A 22328-nucleotide genomic window follows, 5' to 3' on the forward strand; every position below is an offset into this window, starting at 1 on the left:
TCCACTTCTTACCCAGGTCCCTTCTAATGTTCCTGAGAAAACAAAAGATGGCCCAATTACTTATGCCACTTCCACCTATGTGGGGGACTCAGATGGAGTTCAGCCTGGCCCTGACCCAGCCATTGCAACCATTTAGGTAGCAAAGCAGCATGTGAAAGATCTCTCTCTCTCTCTCACTCGCTCTCTCTGTCTTTCCCTCTCTGTGTCACTCTGCCTTTCAAGGAAATAAATAAATCTTTTTAAAGACACTGTAAAAGTTGCCTAAAAGACTAATGTCAATAAAATATTATAATTAGAAAAAAAGTTTCTGCCCACACATAAACTTCCTTACCCTCCCCTCTTCCTTCTTTGTAGTCTTCTATCATTGCTCATGTGTTTAGTTCTCCTCTGTGTGGTAAAAAAGTATAAATTGTAACTAAAAAATCAAGTTGATGGTTAAATTCATGTATCTATGGCAAATTACTTTCTTGGTTAGGATTTACATTTCTAAGTAATATTTTGGCGCAAGCACCCCATATAGGTGCTGGTTCTAGTCTTGGCTGCTCCTCTTCTGATACAGCTCTTATCTGATGGTCTGTGAAAACAGTAGAAGATTGGCCAGGCACTTGGGCCCCTGCACCCATGTGGGAGAATGGGAAGAAGCTCCTGGCTCCTGGCTTCAGATCTGCACAGCTCTGGCCATTGCGGCCATTTGGGGAGTGAACCAGTGGATGGGAGATCTTTCTCTGTCTCTCCCTCTCATTGTCTGTAACTCTACTTCTCAAATAAATAAATAAAATATTTTAAAAAAATTTTAAAAACTAATATTTTGTTAAATGTCTCAAACACAGCATTTTTTTTCTATTTGGTTCACCATTGTAAGCCAGTAATGACATCACACCAGAAACGAGGTAACAGCCTGATGAATGAAGTCAGACATGGGCAGGATTTGCTGAGAGTTTTCTGGTACCCATGATTAGAATAGACACACAGCACATTAATACAGGAATACACTGAGGAGGCATATTCCCAGAGAATTCATATTTCAGAGTGCAGGGATTCTGAATCAGCCATTTCCTATTCATCACTCGAATCCTCTCATCTTCTCTTCTGATTATAGCCACTGCTACAATTCCACATGGGTTTTGCCTTGTTTCATGCAAGGGCAACTTGACACTTAATTTCAGTCGTTTCTTGTACCTCTTGGTTTTATGCCTCGGTAGCTACCTGGGGCACCTACAAGGATCCACTTGTCATACAGCCTTGTGCAACCAGAATTGCAGAAGAACTTCTCCATTTGAGTCACCTTTGACCAATAGATGATGACAACAAATGAATGAATGGATCTGTCTTCCAACCCGCAAGTCCGGTGGCTCTGAGATTCCTTTCATGTATCTCATTACTCCCTTGACAACATGATGAACCATACACTCATTGGAAAGAAGTGAATTATCTATTCTTATATCAGCTTTTTCTATTTTATTTTTTAATCCCTTCTTTTCATTCACTCTGTAATCCTCGAATAAACTATTTGCATATCTCTTCAGTTCGGATTCTGCTAATTCAGAATTTGGGTTGACAAGCCCGACTTGTACATGAAATAACATTTAAAAGAGATTGATGAAGTTTAAAATATCACTAAAAGTACTTGTCTTCCAAATTGTACCTAGAATTATTTGCATTATTATTTTATATCCTGAAATCCCTTCAATTATAGATTAATTTGAATCATTAGCCGTCTTTCTTTAAAATACAATTACTACAGTGAGGATGTCCAATTTATTATTATGATTAATATGTGAGATAACTAGGAAGAAGACAGAGAAAGAAATAAATCTAGAAAAGAAATTAATATTAAAAATTCTGGAGACAGATACATGATGAACATTATTTACTTGGGAGGTAATTAATAATGGAAATACCATATTATTTTTGGGAAGGCATTCTTATCTCTACCCAGTCATTATCAGGAATGGGAATGAACAGTGTTGATTGGCAGAGCTGTAAAAATAATATGACCTCCTCCTCTTCCCAATAAAATCTGTTCAGAATCTGAATCTCCAGCTTATGTACCATGGCTTTCCATCTGTCCTGGGTTTGTGTCATACTTTGTTGTGTTTTTGCTTCTTTAGCTGGAGTATCCAATGTTTCTAATGATTACCCTCCTTTGTGGAGTAAAACCCCTAGTCAGTTTAGTGACTACAGTGTAGAAAATGGAAAATACATCATTAATCCATGGAATTACCTTGAGAGAATGGGTATGTATAAAATCCTGTTGCATCAAACTGCCAAATACTTTGAGAAATTTGCTCCAGGAAATGGACAAAACATTTTATGGGGATTGCCTCTACAGCATGGATGGCAATATCAAACAGGTAAGCAATATTTTCTTTTACTTTACAGTGATTCTTTGATTTAATTGTAAATTAATCAAGATGTAGCTAATGCTGTATATGTATAGCTAACACTGTCTTTTACACACTGATTATTTTTTCCCTCTTTCTTTTTTCTATTCCTTTACTCTTATTGTTTTTTCCATTCTTTCTGTTCTGTTTTTTTCAACTTATTTTCTCCTAATATTTCTTTGTCAAGTACTTAGGCAATTCCATGTCCCCAGTTTCTCCCTTGGCACAATTAAGTAGAATTGTGTAAAGTGCTAAATTTTTTCTGTATGTCCAGTCCAGTAAAGAAGCACGAGCCATAATGTGTTCACATGTTCTCACATGTAACTAAGACATCAGCAGAACTGAAACCTTAATTTTATTTAATTTTTATTCATTTAAATTTAAATGACCACAAGTGGCTATCAATTACCACATTTGTTGATACATAACATATTAGGCCATGTTCATTCAATATCAACAACTATGTATTGAGGCCCTATTATATACTAAGCTTGGTGCTAAGTATTGGAGATGATACTCCAAAACAGAAGCATTTAGGTGATATACATTAAGTATACAAAGGTAAATGAGATTAGTCCATATTATCTATGGTTCTAAATGTGATTAGTTAATTAGGTAGATTCGAGTGACACTGGAGGGAATAACTCTTAAAGAACATTTCTCTCAAAGTTCTCTTCTTTAAAATAACATCTACACTTAAGAATTTGAATGGAGATTTATTTTGGAACAACATTATAAATATACAAGTATTTGTTTCAGGTAAAATAATATGCAAGAAGAAAGGAAGTTTTATTATTATCGAGCTTGTCAGGGTGTCCTCCTGACACCCACTATAATTTCTATTTATAGGCTCTTTCGCGTGGAAGGAGGACAATCTGAAGTCCTAAGACATAGCTCAGGAGAAGCCCAAACATAGGGTCCTTTGTAAATAACAAGCAACTCCCTGTGAAGGGGACAGTGGACCCTTCCTAGGAATATTTCTAGTATCAAATGGTGAACAAATGGTAAGGTAGAAAGTTAGAACAGAAGGCTACCTTCCAAATTTCATTTTTATTTAACAACAAAATAGACCTCTTTCTCAGGCAGCTTATTTTCTTCCTATTTATATTGAGTTGAATTCTATAAACACATAAAGAGTCAAAACAGGACTAAAATTATAAAAATAGTACCTAAAATATTTATTTAGTAATATGCTATTATTCAAAGACAAGAAAGGACTACAAGAGAATGAACAGCTCAGGAAAGAGAGCTACAGACGATAATGGACTAAGATTATGAGTGGGAAAAAGTGGCACCAAAGATCTTGCTAGAGGAATTACTAAAGTGTTGTTTACAAACACAGCAATGGAAGCAGATTATATGGGGAAGAGGGCTAAGTCTGGCAGGACAGCCTAAAGGTGAAGCAGACCAGCAGCAGGTGGCAAACTTGAGCAAATCAGGTTAGACCAGTTTAAGAACTATCTTCAAAGTCAGGCTGAATTTGTTTAGATGTGCCCTTAGGCAAGATGTTTTAGTTTGACAACAAAGACTTAAGACTTGCACAATACAAATGCAACATGAATGCCTTCAGTATTTGCATCTTGCTTGCTTAACAGAGTTTTTAATTAATTAATTAATTTGAAAAGCAGAGTTACGGAGAGGCAGAGGCAGAGAGATAAAGAGAAGTCTTCCAATTGCTGGTTAACTTCCCAAATGGAGCAGGAACAGGAGCTGTGCCAATCTGAAGCCAGGAGCCAGGAGCCTCCTCCAGGTCTCTCACACAGGTGCAGTGGCCTAAGCACTTCCGCCATCTTCTACTGCTTTCTCAGGCCATAGCAGAGAGCTGTATCAGAAATGAAGCAGCTGGGATTTGAATGTGTGCCCACCTGGGATGCAGGCACTGTAGGCAGGGGGTGCCACCTGCTGTGCCACAGCACCAGCCCCAACAGAGTTTTTTTAAAAGTTGTGCTAATCTGTAAAAAACATACAATAAACTGCCAAATTAAAGGTATTATTTAATAAGTTTAGAAATATTTATATAACCTTAAAGCCTTCACTACAGATAATACCTATATGCATTATTCTAAAAATATCTTTCCCTTTTCTTTCCTTATCTTCAGAAATTTGCCTAACCTCTATGTTCACTCTTCCACTGCCCTTCAGTTGCTCCAATCCTCACCCCACCCCATCCCATTTTGCAACTTTACAGGTACCACTGATTGCTTTCTAATCCTCAAACTTGGATACATTATATAGAATTTTCATATCAACAGCTGTACACTGTTATATATTAATGTTAGCCATCACAAAACAAACCGAACACCGGAGAAAGGGAAAGGGTTTATTGGGGAACACCCTACAGACCAGAGTGAAGGGGCGGTGAAGGAAAAAGAGAGAAAGAGAATATAAGAGAGAAACAGAGCGGAGAGGAGCTAGCCAGGAGAGAAGATAGAGCAGAGAAGAGGAGAGAAGAGAGCAGAGCCAAGAGAGAAGAACCAAGAGCCAAGAGAGTAGAGAGAGCGCAGGAGAGAAGGGCAAAGAGAGCATGTGTGCAGGAACAGGCCCTTTTAAAACTGCCTGAGGGTGGGCAGGGAAGCAGGAGCAGCGAATCCCATTAGGATGGGGGTGGAGCCTGGCTCAGGTAGCTGGGCCAAGCAGGCAACTGGCTAAAACTGCACCTGTTTCCTAACATACACTACTTTCTGTCTGGTTTATTTCCATTGTCACAGTTATTTTGAAACCCATCCATAGTATTGCAAACAACAATAGTTCATTCACTTTTGTGAACTATTCATTTTGTATAGCAAAGATTTTAATTGGAATATGTGTTGGTACTGTGAAGAAAACATTGAAAGTCTGAGTCAAGGTAAGAAAATACCATCAAAGAAAAAAGTGTTGTACTGTGAAGATGTATATAAACTTTTGATGAATTTCATGCCTTCTCCTAAGACTCTTACAATGTGGTTGAGAAGAAACGTTAAAAGTGAGACAGAGGACAATCAAAAGCCAAAACACAAAATATTGTATAAAAGTTAGAGTGTTATGAGTTGGAAAATTCTGCATCTATAATAGATATGAAATATATCTTTAAAAAATTATCCAAAGTTAATGCATTACAATAAAAGAAACCAACAAGGAAATAAATTTGAGTTAAAGGGAAGAGTTTGGGATGAGTGTGGCATGGGTGAGAGAAAAAGGAAAGGAGAGAGAGCAAAAGAAAAAAAATTAAAAGTATGGGAGACATACAACTTATGCTTAGAGGAATAATATAATTGTAAACAAGGATAAACCCAGAACAGAAATTTAGGTTTGAATGGTAATAGATATAGCATTAATTTTGTTCTCAAAGAAATCAGTGATACAAAATACAGTTTTTAGTCAAGTTTATTGAGAACAATATATTGTTTTCCATAAGGGAGACAAGAAAAATCTTTTGAGGATAAGACAAAAGATCGTATATTTACTAGGGAAATATCAAGAATTGTGATACTCCTCTGTCAAGACAAAGAAACAAACAAAAATCAGAAAGTTTACGAAGCAGGTTTGCTTAGGGATCGAGATCAAGAGCTCAGTCTGAGGTCTGCTCACTTGGAGAAAAGTTGGAATTAGCAATGGAGGAGCTCTGTGGGAATTTGATAAAAATAAAGAGGAGCATATGAAGGATTCAGGGTGTGGAAGTCAGCAATAAAAGGTAATTCTGTGGTTAGCCTAACGAGTGAACATTCTCAGATATGTTTCACATAATTGATTATTAATCCAGTTTAAAGACAAATAATGATTCTGAGAAATTTACATCCATTCACAGAACTATCTAGATCTTTACTCTTGCGCATTTGAGGGTAGGTCAATAAGAACCTAGAATGAGAAAGGACAAGGAAAACTAAACAGATTATGGAAAACAGAGAGACTAGTGAGTGGACACATACTTACAGAAAAATGACGTATGAGTATAGGAAACCCCAATAGTGCAGAGAAAGAATAGTGTAGAGAAATAAAGAAACTGTGTCCAAAAGGTAAGGGGTGGACTAGAGAGTGACCGGAGGGGCAAGAGACTAGACAAACACTGTTTTATAGAAGATAGAAGAAAGAGGATGTTAACATGAATACAGGGAATAAGTCAGCTATGGAAATGGTCAAAAGGGGAAGAGAGGTGGACATTGATTAAAAGGCAGCAGAAGAAATATCAGGGTTTCTAGGTAAAAAGCAATACAACAAATAACAAAATTAAATGTGGAATCAATCAGAAAGAGAAATTTTAAAACAAGAGATAAAAGAGGATTTTGAAGAGTGTATGAAATAGAATAATGACTGATATTCATGTAGTGAGTGCTGATTGCATTGAGCACTTTGCATGCCCAGCTTCCTGTGGGATTCCTCAATCCTTATGGAGTAATTATTTCTAGGATCTGTAATATGTAGATTTAAAAATTGAGGTTTACAAGAGTTATCTATCAGGATCAAGTAATGGGTAAAAGAAGTCTAGATCTTGTGTAACATACATATACATTAATTCCCCAATTTTCAGTTAGTGAAGAGTAGAAGTGATATTAAATAGAAGAGACAAAAGCCACAGAAGTCTAAAAAATAAGGTCTAGGAAAGAATAGAGAGTAAGAATGCTAAAGGAAAGAAAAACTATGAGTGGGAGAAAAAAAGTAAAAAAGTTATTGAGGTAAGAAAGTGATGGGAAAAATAACAGTTTTTTCCAAGAATAAGTATTCTGAGAATTCATGACCAAAAAAAAATTGTTAAATTTTTGTATATGCACTTTAGAAATGGGCCTAACAAATCCAACTCTGCATGTTCTCTCATAGGCAGATTAGCCGACCCCACCCAAAAGACAGACTGTGGCCTTGACTCTGGGGATCATCTGTGTATCTCTGTGGACAGTTGGTGGGCTGGTGAGTGAAGTGTGACAGACTTCAAGTTGATGACTTTCTCAAAATGCCTGATCCAATCTAGAAGCCCAATTATAGAAAATAAAAACTAGTGTTACTGAATTTCCAAAAGAATGTGGAAATTAAATTTTAAATTTACTAATCAGTATATTTGATTATGTAAATTGGATGTCCAGTTATGTAAACTTCAATTAGTTGAATTTAATTTAACATGCTTTAAATACTGAGGACAGAAGTGGAAATTTTTATCTTGTTATCAAATAAAACTTTCCTTACTCCCCATGTAGGACCTCTGTCCTTCATGAGTTGTAATATGAGAACTAACTGCAAAACTTGTTCTCAAAAGTACTTTATACATTGTGTGTGTGTGGGTCCAAACGGTTGAAATCTTTACTTAATATAGAGTTGGTCTTCTGTATATAAAGTTAAATTAAAAATGAATCTTAATGAAGAATGGGATGGGAGAGGGAGTAGGAGGTGGGATGGGAGTGGGCGTGGAAGGGTGGGTATGGGGGAAAAACCATTAAATTCCTAAAGTTATACCTATGAAATTTGCATTCATTAAATAAAAGATTTTTGAAAATATAAAAAATAAAACTTTGTTAACAATAAAAAAATCTCTATATTAGAATATTTTAAAGACATATCAGACTTTCAGATTTGGAATAAAAATGCTGATAAAAAATTGTACCACTAATAAGTTATTTTTTTATTTTTAACTTATGATTCAGAATGTAAATGGTATTTAAAATTCTGGTGTCATCATTGCTGGTTTAAAATAATGTATCTATAACATAATTCCATTTTTATAAGAGTAACAATTTTGAGAGAAGCATATTTGACTTGCATATGATCCTTAAGGAAATTTCTGATAATAATTTCTGACATGCCCCAATTAGAGTTTAAATTTTTCCACCCTTCTAGATCTTTGGGGTTTACTTTTGTGATATATTAATTAAAAAACAACCTAGGGGCAGGTCTGTTAGCCTAGTAGTTAAAGACACCAGTTAAGATACCTGCATCCCATGTCTGTGTGGCTGGGTTCAACATACAGTTCCAGCTCTGACTCCAGTTTTCCGTTAATACGGACCTAGACTGTTAGCAGTAATGGTTCAAGTAATAGGGTTCCTACCACCCATGGGTGAGACCTGGATTGAGTTCCTGGAACCCAGCTTTGGCCTTGGTCCTGATCTACCCATTATGGGAATTTGTGGAATGAGTGAGTAGGTGGAAGCTCTCCCTCTCCCGACCTTTCAAATTAAAACAAACAAACAGGAAAACACTTCTTTTCTATATTAACAATATCAATAACTTTTTCTTTTACACAGACTTTAATTATTATCTCTCTGCAATACCCTTCCTTGCTGCAGTTGATTCTGGCATAATGGGGATATTATCAGACAATGTCCTTCTTCTACCACCACCCAAGGATCAGATGAATTTTTGTTATAATGTTTCTAGCTGCCATTCATCCTTTCCGGAAGTAATGAGAATGTGGAATGAATTTTACCAGGTTTTTAAAAAATATTTTGATTAGCAATCTTTTTAGGTAGCTAAATAATTTCTGAATAATACTTTTGTAAGATTTTAATGCACTCAACAATGTTCCTAAGAAATGATTCCTAATATGAAATGTTCAACAATATGAGATTTCTACATGGTGTAATATTTCATTAGCACCCTTGTTTCCAGTATAGTTTTGAGACAGTTGTATGTACTGTTACCACTTCAAATAAATCAAAAACAACCATGTAAGTACACAAAAATTATGGCTTAATGGTGCACTAAACATTCTGATTCACCATAATTTAATCAAAAGAACAGTAACCTATATAGAAATATAATTCTGGAATAGATTGTAGTGAATTTGATCAACATATTGGAAACTTCTGATAAAAATTATCATATGTGAGTTGACTGAAACAATCATCTGACAATCAGAATAAAATATTAATGTTCAAATTGGAGTGCCAAGGGTAGAAGAGAGAGTAATCAAACATCAATTTTACCTTTAGAGACATTCACATTATATTGTGTGTGATTAGATTTTTTTTTTTTTTTTTTTGACAGGCAGAGTGGATAGTGAGAGAGAGAGACAGAGAGAAAGGTCTTCCTTTGCCATTGGTTCACCCTCCAATGGCCACCGCGGCCGGCGCACTGCGGCCGGCGCACCGCGCTGATCCGAAGGCAGGAGCCAGGTGCTTCTCCTGGTCTCCCATGGGGTGCAGGGCCCAAGGACTTGGGCCATCCTCCACTGCACTCCCTGGCCACAGCAGAGAGCTGGCCTGGAAGGAGGGCAACCAGGACTAGAACCCGGTGTGCCGGCGCCGCTAGGTGGAGGATTAGCCTATTGAGACGCGGCGCCGGCCGCGATTAGATCTTATGATTTTACTCTGCTCACACCCACTTCTGACTCAACTTTATGAAAAATTAATTTCACAGCATGAGGAAAACAAATAAAATACTTAATATCTAGTTCTAAATAGCATAAAGTTTTGAATATTTTAAAAATAATTGGATTATTCCTTTTAAATGATTTCATTATTACTGATAATCTAATTGAGAGTAAATTCTTCAGAAAGTATTATGTGCTAAATCTTTCATATTTTAATTCTTAGAAACAATGTTCTTTCATTTAGGATGTAGAAAAATTGTATTTGTAAATACGGTTGATTTTCATTTGAAGATAGTGGTATAATTGCCTAAGTATTAATGACATTTTCCTTCTTGGGTAGCATGTAAAGTCACCTTCTGCTAACTTGGATGAACTCTTGAAACACTTATGGGATGCACATGTCTCATCTATTGAGGCTGCTCATAGAAATTTTCACTGTAGGTAAGAATGAATTCATAGTTATTTTGCCTAATATGGTAATAATCTTTCATTTTTACATTATCTTTTTCATTGAAGTATTCATTGACCAATATTCATCAGTGAGAAAGTATTATAAAGGAACTGGTAAGAAACCGTTTTATTAAAAAAATTGGAGTTTTTATGAAAAGGAAATAAAATATGAATAGAAGTAGACTTGAACACAAAGCACTGAAAAAGAAATGAAATAAAATATAACCAAAAGTATAAGAAGATTTTTAAAGGTTATTTTATCCTAAACTAATGCCTATAAATCAAAATGATTTAATGAGAATAATAGTTCTCTGTATTACTTTGATTAGAGAATATAGATTAGTTAACACATATCCAAGAACTGTCTTTTATTATGTCAGATAACTAAAATTATGTCAAATTCTCCTTGCTCCATAGCAAATGAGAATAAGAGTGTATTTTTCTCATTTTTAATTCTGTAATGAAATGCCTTCTGCAGGCAATTTTATGAAGAAATGAGTTTATTTAGATCAAAATTTTGGAGACTGAAAGTCCAAGAGTGGGTGGCTTCCTTGATTTAGTCCCTGCTCATGGCCTAACAGTAGATGATATGAAGGCAAAAGTGCATCTGAGAGAGAGATTACACTGCAAACTATAAACCTATAGGGAGATACGGGTTGAAAAAAAAAAGACAAAAAGAGGAAGAAGGAGGAAGACAGGGAGAGGGAGAGAGGAAAGAGAGAAAGAGAGAAAAAGAGAAAGAGAGAAAGAGAGAGAGAGAAAGAAAGAAAGAGAAAGAAAGAGAGAGAGAAAGAGAGAGAGAAAGAAGAGAGGGAGGAGGGAGGAGGGAAGGAAGGAAAAGGAAGGAAAAAGAAAAATGAAAAGAAAAGAAGGAAAGAAAGAAGAAAGAGGTTGGTTTTAAAAACAAGCACAGGCATTTTGAAGAGTTCTTGCTAATCAGCTGTTGTTTTTTTCACTGACCCAAGTCCAGTTTAGATAAATAAATCATGGTCAATAGACTTACATTGCCATGCATACTTTATTTGTCAGTATTGCTTCACAGGCTGAAGTTCACTTTGGACAGCAGAAGAGTTCATCCCCTTGGCATGTCCGTGGGATGAATTAGGATTGTAGCCATCATAGCAGCTTTTGCTGTGAATCAGCTGCTATTTCTTTTGCCTGCCAAGGAGGAATGAGGTCAAGGAAGCAGAGAACAAGTCATCAGCATCAAGACTGGGACTGAAAACAACTCATTATAATTATACAAAATAGTTTATAAAATACTATTTTTTATTTGAAAAGTTTTTCAATCACGTGGTCAGCTAAACTAGTATAGGAAAATTTTTGATAGAAATTCTCAAAGGATAACAAGTTCAGCACTCAGTATTTAAAATAAAAAGGCCAAAGCTGAATTTATTTCTTCTGACAGTAAGGGTGAGTTGTGCTTGGTAGGAACAATCTCTGTGAGCATCCTGATCTTATAGAAGTTCCAGGAAGTGCAGAGCTCAGGGAGTGATTCTGATGCCTGTACAGCGTACAGGTATAAGGTGGCTACTTTGGTGAGACTCAGAGACCTATTTACTGGAGGGTATAGGTTTCTGATTAACTTGGAAATAATTCAATTATTTTCAATATATCATATTTATAAATAATCTGACACAAAATTATATCGATATGAATTATTTGATGAATAATTTTAACTGGCCTTTTTCACATATCAGTTCAGGAAAAAAAAATGTGTTTTACTGTTCTTAATAGAAACATTCACATATACAATGATTATTTTATGCTAACATAAATTCTTAATTTCCTGGGTTTCTATTTTTCATACATGATCATTTATATGTGAGGGGTCTTCAAAAAGTTCATGGAAATGCATTTTATGAAAACTGTGCATGGATTTCAAAATTGTTTGCACCAAAATTAATACCTTTTAATTTTTCATGATTTTTTATATCTCCTCATAGATGTCAACATCTACTTATTTAAAGATTTCTTTTTTTTGAAAGATTTATTTATTAATTTGAAAGTCAGAGTTACACAGAGAGAGGAGAGGCAGAGAGAGAGAGAGAGAGAGAGAGAGGTCTTCCATCTTCTGGTTTACTCTCCAATAGGCTGCAATGGCCAGAGCTGCGCCGATCCGAAGCCAGGAGCCCGGAGCTTCTTCTGGGTCTCCCAAGCGGGTACAGGGGCCCAAGGACTTGGGCCATCTTCTACTGCTTTACCATAGTAGGCCATAACAGAGAGCCAGATCTCAAACGTGCACCCAAATTGGATGCCGGCACTTCAAACGGCAGCTTTACCCCCTAAGCCACGGTGCCGGCCCAAAGACTTCTTTAAATGGATGTGTAAGTGGCAGGACCTGAACTAAGAATTTTCTCAATACACATTAATATATATAAACTTTTTATGAAGTATGCACATGGTCAGTGGCATGACGAAACTTATATGAAGAGTTATCTGACTTCAAAATTCATATTGCTACCCTCTTAACTCTTCTGTTTACAAATTTCTTTCCAACTAGTGTTCAGAGATCAACATCAATCATAGGTTTTATTTCCTCTTTAGAGCTCAATTAATAAGCAATTAGTGGTATTTACCAGACACTATAATGTGAAAACCAATGTATTAGAAATGTTAGATACAAATATATACAGTAGATTCTGCACCATTAAAAAAATAAATTTAATCAAATGATCAAACCTTTCTTCACACCTACTTTTCTGTATTTTATAAAATCTTTCTTACTGGTTTATTCCTTAATTTTGCTACATTCCATTTTTCATCGAAGAAGAGCTAATGTGAAGTTAGTGTCTTTGTATGTTTTAGAGTAACTTTATTCCACCATATCTTCTGTCTGATTACTTTGCTAAGTATAATCATACATGAAATTTCATATTTAAATATAGTGTCTATTAATTTTAGTTACTGTGAAATTTTTAATTTTTGTGTTTATTGGCTCTTAAGTACAATTTGCTGTCTTTCTGGCACATTGTATGATTTGCCAAGGCAGCCAATCCAGTCAAGGGGCAGTTTATGCCCTAACCAATCACAGCCTGTTGCCAGGCAGTATCTGAAGCCATCCAATTACAGCCTGTTGCCAGGCAGGCTCTGTTGCCAGGTGGGTTTCGAAGCCATTCTTGAGTAACGGACGCTCGCTTGCCAGCGGCCATCTTGGCATGGCCTTCTCATTCCACCACACAGGGGCCTAAGGACTTGGGCCATCTTCTACTGCTTTCCCAGGCCAAAGCAAAGAGCTGAATCGGAGGAAGAGTAGCCAGGTCTCAAACCGGCACCCATATGTGATGCTGCCACTTTAGGTCAGGGCATCAACCTGCTGTGCCAAAGCGCCGGTCCCGAACATCAATTCTTAAATCCTGGATTTGAGCAGTAATAGTAGCAAAATTGACAAATTTTCTCTGACTCCATTTCTTCATGTATAAAAACAAACAATCCAGGTGTTATTTCTAAAATAATAGAATGGGGATATCCCTAAATTCACTCTTCAATAAAAGAACAACCCAGGAAAAACACTCAAAATTAACATTTTCTGTTATCAGAATTAACCACTGGCTTGCAACAATCTGAAAAATATTTATTCAAAGAAAGTGAGGAATGTAGGTAAGAGCAAAAGGGTCTGAGATATTGTAATTTAGCCTGTCTCAATTTCCCTATTCTGCAGGACCCTTGTGGAAAGCAGCGGCTCTGCAGCTATCAAAAGGGCAATCTGCCGGCGCCGCGGCTCACTAGGCTAATCCTCCGCCTTGCGGCGCCAGCACACCGGGTTCTAGTCCCGGTCGGGGCGTTGGATTCTGTCCCGGTTGCCCCTCTTCCAGGCCAGCTCTCTGTTGTGGCCAGGGAGTGCAGTGGAGGGACTTGGGCCCTGCACCCCATGGGAGACCAGGAGAAGCACCTGGCTCCTGCCTTCGGATCAGCACAGTGAGCTGGCCACAGCATGCCAGCCGTGGCGGCCATTGGAGGGTGAACCAACGGCAAAGGAAGACCTTTCTCTCTGTCTCTCTCTCTCTCCCTGTCCACTCTGCCTGGAAGAAAAAAAAAAAAAAAGGCAACCTGGGCTCTGAGTCCTTCCAGAAGCTCTATGCCAGAGCATTGCCATTATTTACCTCCTTTACATCTTCCTGGAAAAAAAAAAAATCATCCTCTGGGTACCACAAATATTTGAACTATCCCCTCTGCATGTAAAGTTTACCTCAGAGCATTAGTTTAAAAGAATCAACACCAAGTATCTAACACCTCGGCTGCCTGAGACTGTTACAGTAGTTAAAGTAAACAAGAACCAGGCCCCAAACTAGAACTATTTGGGGAATATGATGACTTTGGAATAGGTGAATATTCATCTGGGGAACAGGTGACTTTGGAAAGGATTGAAATATTTCTGGGAATCTAGGAGTCTGCAGACTTGAACAGGACTGTGAATCTCTTGGCTGACCTTGAGCCCAGTGAGTAAGAAATAAGGGTAAAAAAGTAAGAAGCAGTGACTAAGACAGAGTTGTAATGGTGTAGCATTGAAAATGTGCCCCAGAACACACACAGAGTTCCTGTAAAAAGGGTAGAAAGCTACCAGTTTAAGGAATTAAAATCTTTTACCCATTATTAGTAGATGACTAAGTTTATAGAGCAATGAGTTGAATGATGACTCACAACAGAATGCAAACTGAATACACAAAATTAGTTCAGGGAAGTCACTAAACCAGCAATAACAAATGAAACAAGCAACAATAAACACTGGTGAGAATGGCTGTCTGATTTTCAGAATTGCTATTTTATGTTTGAAATGACCAGTGTTACAGAAAAGTAAGAAATCAGCAACGAACAAGAAAAATATTGCACACACTCACACAATTAGTCAATTTAAGTTGTTCCTGAGTTGGCACAAATTTAAATTAACTATTATGAACAAGCTTAAACCAATAAAAGGATCCACATCTAAAAAATTAAGGGAAATGTGAATACTGACAATAACATCAAGAATGTCAAGCAGATTTAACCTGGTGGGAGAAAGAATAAGTAAAATAAATTGATTATAAATTAGACTCTCCATTCTGAGAAACAGAAATTCTTTAAAATGGGGGAAAATGAGCAGAATTTCCCTAGCTGCACAACATTATCAAACATATAACACATATATAATGGGGTTTCCAGAAGGAAGACCAGAGAAAAGGGAGCAAAAAGAATATTTGAAGAAACATTAAAAATTTCTCAAACTTGATTTGGAAACGTTAATTTATAAATCCATGAAGCTTTATGAATTCCAAGTTAGGTAAATTCAAGAAAAGCCACCTTTTTAGCCAAATTGTAGACTCATCATTCAATACAAAGGGATAATTTAAAAGCAGGAGCAGAAAAATGACTTCTCACAGATAAGAGATCTTCAGTAAGATAGAGTTGATTTCTCATCAGAAATCGTGTAGGCCTGAAGACATACTCAAAGTACTGACAGAAAAGGCATGTCAAATAAGAATTATACGTCCATTAAAACTATCCTTTAAAATGAAGAAGTAATTAAAACACTTACAGGTGTGCAAATGCTAAAAGTGTTCATTGCTAGATGATAATGCCTTTCAAGAAAAATAGATGTCCTTCAGACTGAAATGAAGGGATACTAGATAGTAAATCAAAATCCATATGGTGAAAAAAAACAGTAATAGTAAAGGAGCTACTTGGATAAATATAAATGACACTGTAACTATGTATTTTATATTATTTTGTTCTCTATTTCAAATACAACTGCATAAGGCAGTAAGTAAATTTTCCAGGTGCTTTATAATAAATAAAGATGGAATTATTATGAAAATATTTACACAAATGATGAAAGGATTAGAATTCTACTGCAAAATATCTTTATGAATTGAAAGAAGATAGTAATTTTAGAATTCATCTGAAATGCATTTTTAACAGTATTAGTTGTAATCCCGTCAACTAAGAACAACAGTTAAGAAAACAAATTCAATACATATGTTGTAAAAGAAACCACAGGGAATTAAAAAGTCACATTAGAAAAATTCTGTTGACCACAGAAGGCAATAGCAGAAGAGAAGAGGAATGAGGACATAAGATACATAAACAAACCATAAAAAGGCAGAATTATATCAAAATAAGATGAAGATGTTTCAAGGAAAGAAAACTGCATACCTATATTTCTTGAGAGTGTAGACACAAAAGTCCCCAACATAGTAATGGAATAGAAAATACAATTACATATGAAAAGGATATTAACCATGACAAACCAAGATCTATGCCAAGAATGCAAGCTAGTTTGGCCTCTGGATGTCTATAAAATATATCATGATAAGAGAATATAGGACAAAAATTCACATAATCCCCACACTATTTCATACTTGCAAAACTCAGCATCCTTTTATGATAAAAAGAAGACACTCAAAAACTAGGAATAGAACAGTCTTTTATTGTGACAAAGGCATCTAGAAAACCCACAGCTAACATAATATTAATGCAATACTCAATACCACTTCCCTAAAATGAGAAACAAGATAAGATTATCCATTCTTGCTACATCTTCTCAACATTGTGCCGGACGTTCTAGCCAGAAACTTGGTTAAGAAAATAAATAAAAGGCATCCATATTGGAAAAGATAAAATAATATGTTTCTGTTTCTCAAGAAATCCTCTTAAAAATTAGAATTAATGAGTTCATTAACATAGCAAGATACAAGATCAACGTATAAAAACCAGTGGTATTTCTAGACACTACAATGAAAATATCCTAAAGTGAAACTAAAAATGGATACCTTTACATTGATATCAAAATGAATAATATATATAGGAAAAATGTTAAGAAAAAGAAGTGCAAAACTTGTATACCCAGAAAAAATATAGAAGATTAATGAAAGAAATTAGAAGTCCACTTAAAGGATGAGGCTTCCCAGAAGATATTATTGTTAGGATGCAATTTATGCAATCCCTATTAGCTTTTTATGAGAAAATTGCAATATTTGGTACAGGGAAATACTAACAAATGGAATACAATTGAGAGTTTAGAAATAAACTCTTGACATTTGTTGTCACTTTACTTTCAAGAAGGGCGCAAGATCATTCAATAAGTAATAATAGTCTTTAATAAATGATATTGGAAAAACTGGAAATCTACAAATGAATGAAATTTGTCTGCCACAACACATCATTAACCCAAAATGCACAATGGACCTAAATATAAGAGATCAAATTATAAAATATTTAGAAAAGGCCTTGACTTTGGTTTTGGCATTTTTTTTTTCTAGGAAGTGACACTGAAAACACAAAGGTCAAAAGAAGAAATAAATAAACTTTAAAGTTTTGGTTCAATAAAGTAATAGACACTGCACAGAATTGGAGTACATATTTGCAAATCAAGTATTTGTTAAGGGACTTGCATCCAAAATATATAAATACTCTTACTTCTCAAAAAGACAAATAATCTTATTTTATAATAGAAAGGATATTTGAACAAGTATTTCACCAAAGACATACAAATGACCAATAAGCATATGAAGAGATACTGAAAATTATTGTTAATCATTAAGGCAATGTCAGCCAGATTAGTAACAAGTATTGATGAGGATGTAAGATACCTGGATAATGTGGTGACATGGCTGCATCCACCTAAGAAATAAATGTGACAGTTCCTCTTTCCTAAAGGTGAGAGTTGGTTTTGGTATTTTGGTCAGAGCATGAAGTACTATCTTTCCTATAATCAGAGGCATGGTTAGCTATTTCATTTCCTCTATTTCCGTAACTGTATATGAACCACAATACCCTGTGATTCACTAATGATATTCACCAGGGAATACGTGGGGAGCAACTTGGACTAGACTAAGTTACTGGAATTAAGACTTATTCTATGCATCTGCTCTCCCACAATATGGCGCTGGGAGAGGAGGAAACAGCTTCTACGCAGCTGCCTCTTGCCAGCTTGAGTGATGACCTCCAGGAGCTGATCCTGCTCCTGATTGGAGGAGAGCAGCGTGCTCGGCATGTGGGCAGCCGAGTTGGGATTGGTGGAAGAGGACTATAAAGGAGGAGAGAGACAACATGCACCAGGAACATCTAAGGGGAACATCTATCTGAAGGAACACCTGTGCAGCCCCCGAGAGAGCCGGCCGGCGGTGTGCCGCTCCCCCGCGGAAGTGGGGAATGTGGCAGGGGGAACCGCCCTTCCACGGAGGTGGAAGGGTCGGTAGCCAACCCGGGAAGAACCAGCAGCAAACCCGGGGAGGGCCGAGCAGACAAAAGAACAGTGCAGGGTCCTGTGTCGTTCCTCCACGAAGAGGAGGAGCGACAGGAATATATTTTAATTGTCTCTTGAATCTCCAACACTTAGCCCATCATGTCTGTATTACTCAGGGTAAAACCAAGGAAGTTTTACAAACCAGGTAGTTTCCATAACTAACAGTGGAGGATATGAGCTACACACAGGGTGTAAACTGTTTCAGAGAAAACAAACATGATATTAAACAGCAAGTTATTCACATGCTCAGAAGATTGACTGTAAAAGGTGGCACAGGTTGTATATGTGTAAAGCTGTTCACTACAAACTGAAAATTTCTTCCTCAGTGAGGTAAGAAAATGGCATTCTAGCATACTTTGCCAGGAAAAAAAACCAAGTGACCTAATAAGAAAGAAACATTCTCCCATTTTTCAGTGATGAACTAACATAAATAATTGTGTATTATTCAATAGTTGGCCAAGTCCAGCAGAGACTTTGTCTTGTCAACTTTTATTTGAATTTTACAATGAAAAATGGTCACAATTTAGAGTTTAAGTAGAGCAGGCTTTATGTAAAGAACAAAAGATTTGATGAAAACTATAAGTGTTCTTGGTTGGTAATTTCTAGAATCAACAGTTTAATATTGTCTGACACTTTCAAGTCTATGGGATAAAGTTGACACCAAGTTCATACATTTTAAAAATCGGAAAAACACAACTTTGAATAGATTAGCTGTTTTGACAATTTTGAGTAGACTAATTTTAAATGCATATTTTCCCCCACTTGTCTATTAGGTTAAAATATTATTCTACGCAAGAAGCAGATTTTCAGAGAAGCTGGGCCCTGTTTGTGAATTATTTAGCTCAATCACTCTTTCCTGCAACTTACATTAGAATATGTGAATTCCAGAAGGGCCTGCCACCACGAATACTTATTACTGGGGACAGAGCTCCCTTCATCAGCGACTTCACTGACTTCCAGAATATAGTCCTACTTGCTCTAAAATTCTTCCATAAAATGCATAAGTATACAGGTAAGAGGCACACAGATTTGTTTTTTTTGTAAATTCTATGTGTTGTGTTGATTTCATGGATGATAAAACATTAGAATCTTAATTGTAGATTACAACAGACTTCTGACATAGGAAAGTTGACTTTCTATAGATATGGGCTTCAAAGTTTTAACAGGAAGTCCTGTTCACTTATTATAGGTTTCACTTAATGAGCATATATCATAGGCCCTTCCTTACTTGGCGTGTCTCTCCTGCAAAGTTCTTGCACAAATATAGAAAATATAGAAAATCACTAGTAGTGCACGCTAGATAGAGAGAATCTCTATTTTTTTCTTGGCTAAGATTTACTTTATTTCATTTTATCTTTTGTTTTTAAATGAAAAATATAATAAATATAAGACACTTGCCATGACTAACAGAACCACAAAATATATTTCATTACACAAACTTCCCTTATCCACAAATTCTAGTTAAAGGAAAACATCTGACACCCTAAATTCTAATCTTGAGGATTTCCAAATCCCGGACTTACAATTAGTAGAAAACACAGGAAAAACTATATAATAGTAAGTAATTTTAAAATTGCAATATTATTCAATTCTTCAAATATCATGTAGCCTTGTTCTATTGAAGGGCAAAAATATGTACACATTACATATGCGTGCATGGATATAATTTCTATTCTCTAAAGCAAAATTTAGGAAAAAGAGCGAAGTCAGAATGAAAATGGGTGTATTGTATATTAAATGTTATTATAGTGTGCATTACTTAGGGTGATAGTTGCTATTTTAATAAATAAACATTCAAGTTTTAATGGCATAATTAAATCGAATTCATTTTCTAGCTCATATATAATAACTTAAGAGTGTTCAGATTCAATTGCTGGGAAGATTTCTTCCACATTGATTGTAGGACCTAGGAATCCTCCATCTGAACTCCATGAATCCTTGCAGTTTTACCGATACATGCTCCCTGCAAAGTAGAAGGAATTATAGAGCTTTAATAAAAGAGCCCTTCTTTTACTGCTCTAGGCCAGTAAGTGAGCAACATAATTTTATCTCCCATACCTTTGGCAAGAACAGTCACAAAGCTCCATTAGATGGGGGATGGAAGAACCTTGGGAAGTCAATTCTTATCTGAGTTTCACTGGTAGAATCATAAAATCTGATGCTCTGCCAGCCCACTTTTATCCATTATCAGATATGGAAAGTTCGTTCTAGGCCCAGGTGTTAAAAACAAACTAACTTCCTGGTGTGTAAACAGTAGAGGATTGAATGGATATTTAGAATTGGTTTTATGTACATCCTGAATAATTTCTAGATTTTTGTAAGCTTCAATTTTCTTGAAATTATACTTGGGTTTGATAATGACTTTTATATTGACTCTACAGTATACAATAAATGTAAATAAGATACCAACTTGGATTGTATTTAGTATACTTACTTTGCTTACTAGTCTCTCTGAGTAGTTATATGTTTCTTTTAATTCTCAGGTGTCAAAGCCTTGACAGATATTTTTAATTAAGTCAAGTATAGAAAAAAATAAATATAACGCCATTAATACTATCTGTTTTGATACTAATTAACTTGAATTTTGCTTTAAATAATTTCAACATTTGAGATCAAAATGAAAATTTTACCAACAATTTAAAATATCTTAACTGTTTTTCTAGGAACATTATCTTTGGCTGCATGGAAAATTTTAATGAAGTTTAAAGTTGCAAGGAAACTTTTTCTAGAAATTTTGGAAATTTCCATTCACTTATTTAATTAAATATTTTTTGAAATCTATAACTGGGGACAGAATTGTGGTGCAGCAGATTAAGCCACTTCCCTGAACACTGGTATCCTACATTCCAGTCTTGATTGCTCCACTTCCAATTCAGCTCTCTTATCCAGTGGCTGGGAGAGCAACAAAGATGGCCCAAGTATTGGGACCCCTATTACCTGTGTAGGAGATCTAGATGGAGTTCCAGGATCCTGCCTGGCTGTGGCATGGCCCAGCTCCAGCCATTGCAGCTTTTTGAAGCGTGAACCAGCAAATGGCAAATGGAAGACCTCTCTCTCTCTCTGTTTCTCTGCCTTTAAAAAAAAAAAAAAAAAAAGACACCTTGTTTAAAAAGAAGAGAAAAGAAATCTATAATGAAATGAAATGCAATGATAGGTAATTTATTCAGAAACAAGACTTTTAAAAGTTCATCTTTGGAAGCCAGTGTTGTAGCCTAGCAGGTAAAGCCTCCACCTGCAATACTGGCATCCCATATCAGCTCTAGTTTGTGTCCCAACTGCTCCACTTCTGATGCAGCTCTCTGCTACAGCCTGGAAAAAGCAGCGGAGGATGGCTCAAGTGCTTGGGCCCATGCTACCCATGTGGTTGACCCAGATGAAGCTCCTGGCTCCTGGCCTTTGCTTGGTCCAGCCCTGGCATTCCACCCATCTCTGGAGTGAACCAGCAGTTAGATTTCTCTCTCTCTCTCTCTCTCTCCATTTCTCCCTCTCTCTCTGTAACTCTGATTTTCAAATACATAATAATAATAATAAAATTCATATTTGGCTTTCTTGTTCATTTGAATATGTCAATATGAATTCATAAATTTTAAAATTTGAATTGTTACTGTTAATTTATAGAATTATTATTGAACTAATACCAAGTTAACATATTTACTGACCAATGTAACTTTAGTTGAATAACTAAAAATTAATTATAAATTAATAAAGGTTATAAAACTGTTTGACTTTTGGGTGTTATTTTGCCTAAATTAATCTCATGAAATTGGGAAGAGTAGATTTATGGTGAGGAGTAGAAAGGTAGAATATTATAAACTGAAGTTTGGATTGTGACTTCAATTTTCTAAAACACTTACAAAATGAACTATTGGTCTAGAATGTACTTCCTGATATCAGTTTTTTGAGAAGTTGTCAGTTAATTCAAAGTTTGAAAAATTATGAGTATCTCGTTTCTTCATGTGTGCTTTTTCTGGAGTGGTTCAGAGTTACAGAGTTCAAAATT

At 35.9% G+C, this 22328-nt stretch overlaps 1 protein-coding gene across 2 annotated transcripts; it reads left to right on the forward strand.

Moving 5' to 3' along the window:
• The first annotated feature begins 2011 nt into the window (after positions 1-2011).
• On the forward strand, positions 2012-22007 carry LOC100349505 (protein LEG1 homolog). Of its 2 annotated transcripts, none has more exons than XM_051854354.2 (6): positions 2012-2354; positions 7176-7262; positions 8588-8772; positions 9995-10095; positions 19102-19340; positions 20992-22007. In XM_051854354.2, the coding sequence occupies exons 1-6, from the start codon at positions 2054-2056 to the stop codon at positions 21090-21092; spliced, it is 1014 nt and encodes a 337-aa protein (XP_051710314.1). In that variant the 5' UTR covers positions 2012-2053; the 3' UTR covers positions 21093-22007. The 2 variants fall into 2 exon arrangements, with proteins under 2 accessions (XP_051710314.1, XP_051710316.1); XM_051854356.2 differs by lacking the exon at positions 2012-2354 and adding an exon at positions 3695-5229.
• The last annotated feature ends 321 nt before the right edge of the window (positions 22008-22328 follow it).

Source organism: Oryctolagus cuniculus, chromosome 5, assembly GCF_964237555.1.
Source record: "Oryctolagus cuniculus chromosome 5, mOryCun1.1, whole genome shotgun sequence".
NCBI lineage: Eukaryota > Metazoa > Chordata > Mammalia > Lagomorpha > Leporidae > Oryctolagus > Oryctolagus cuniculus.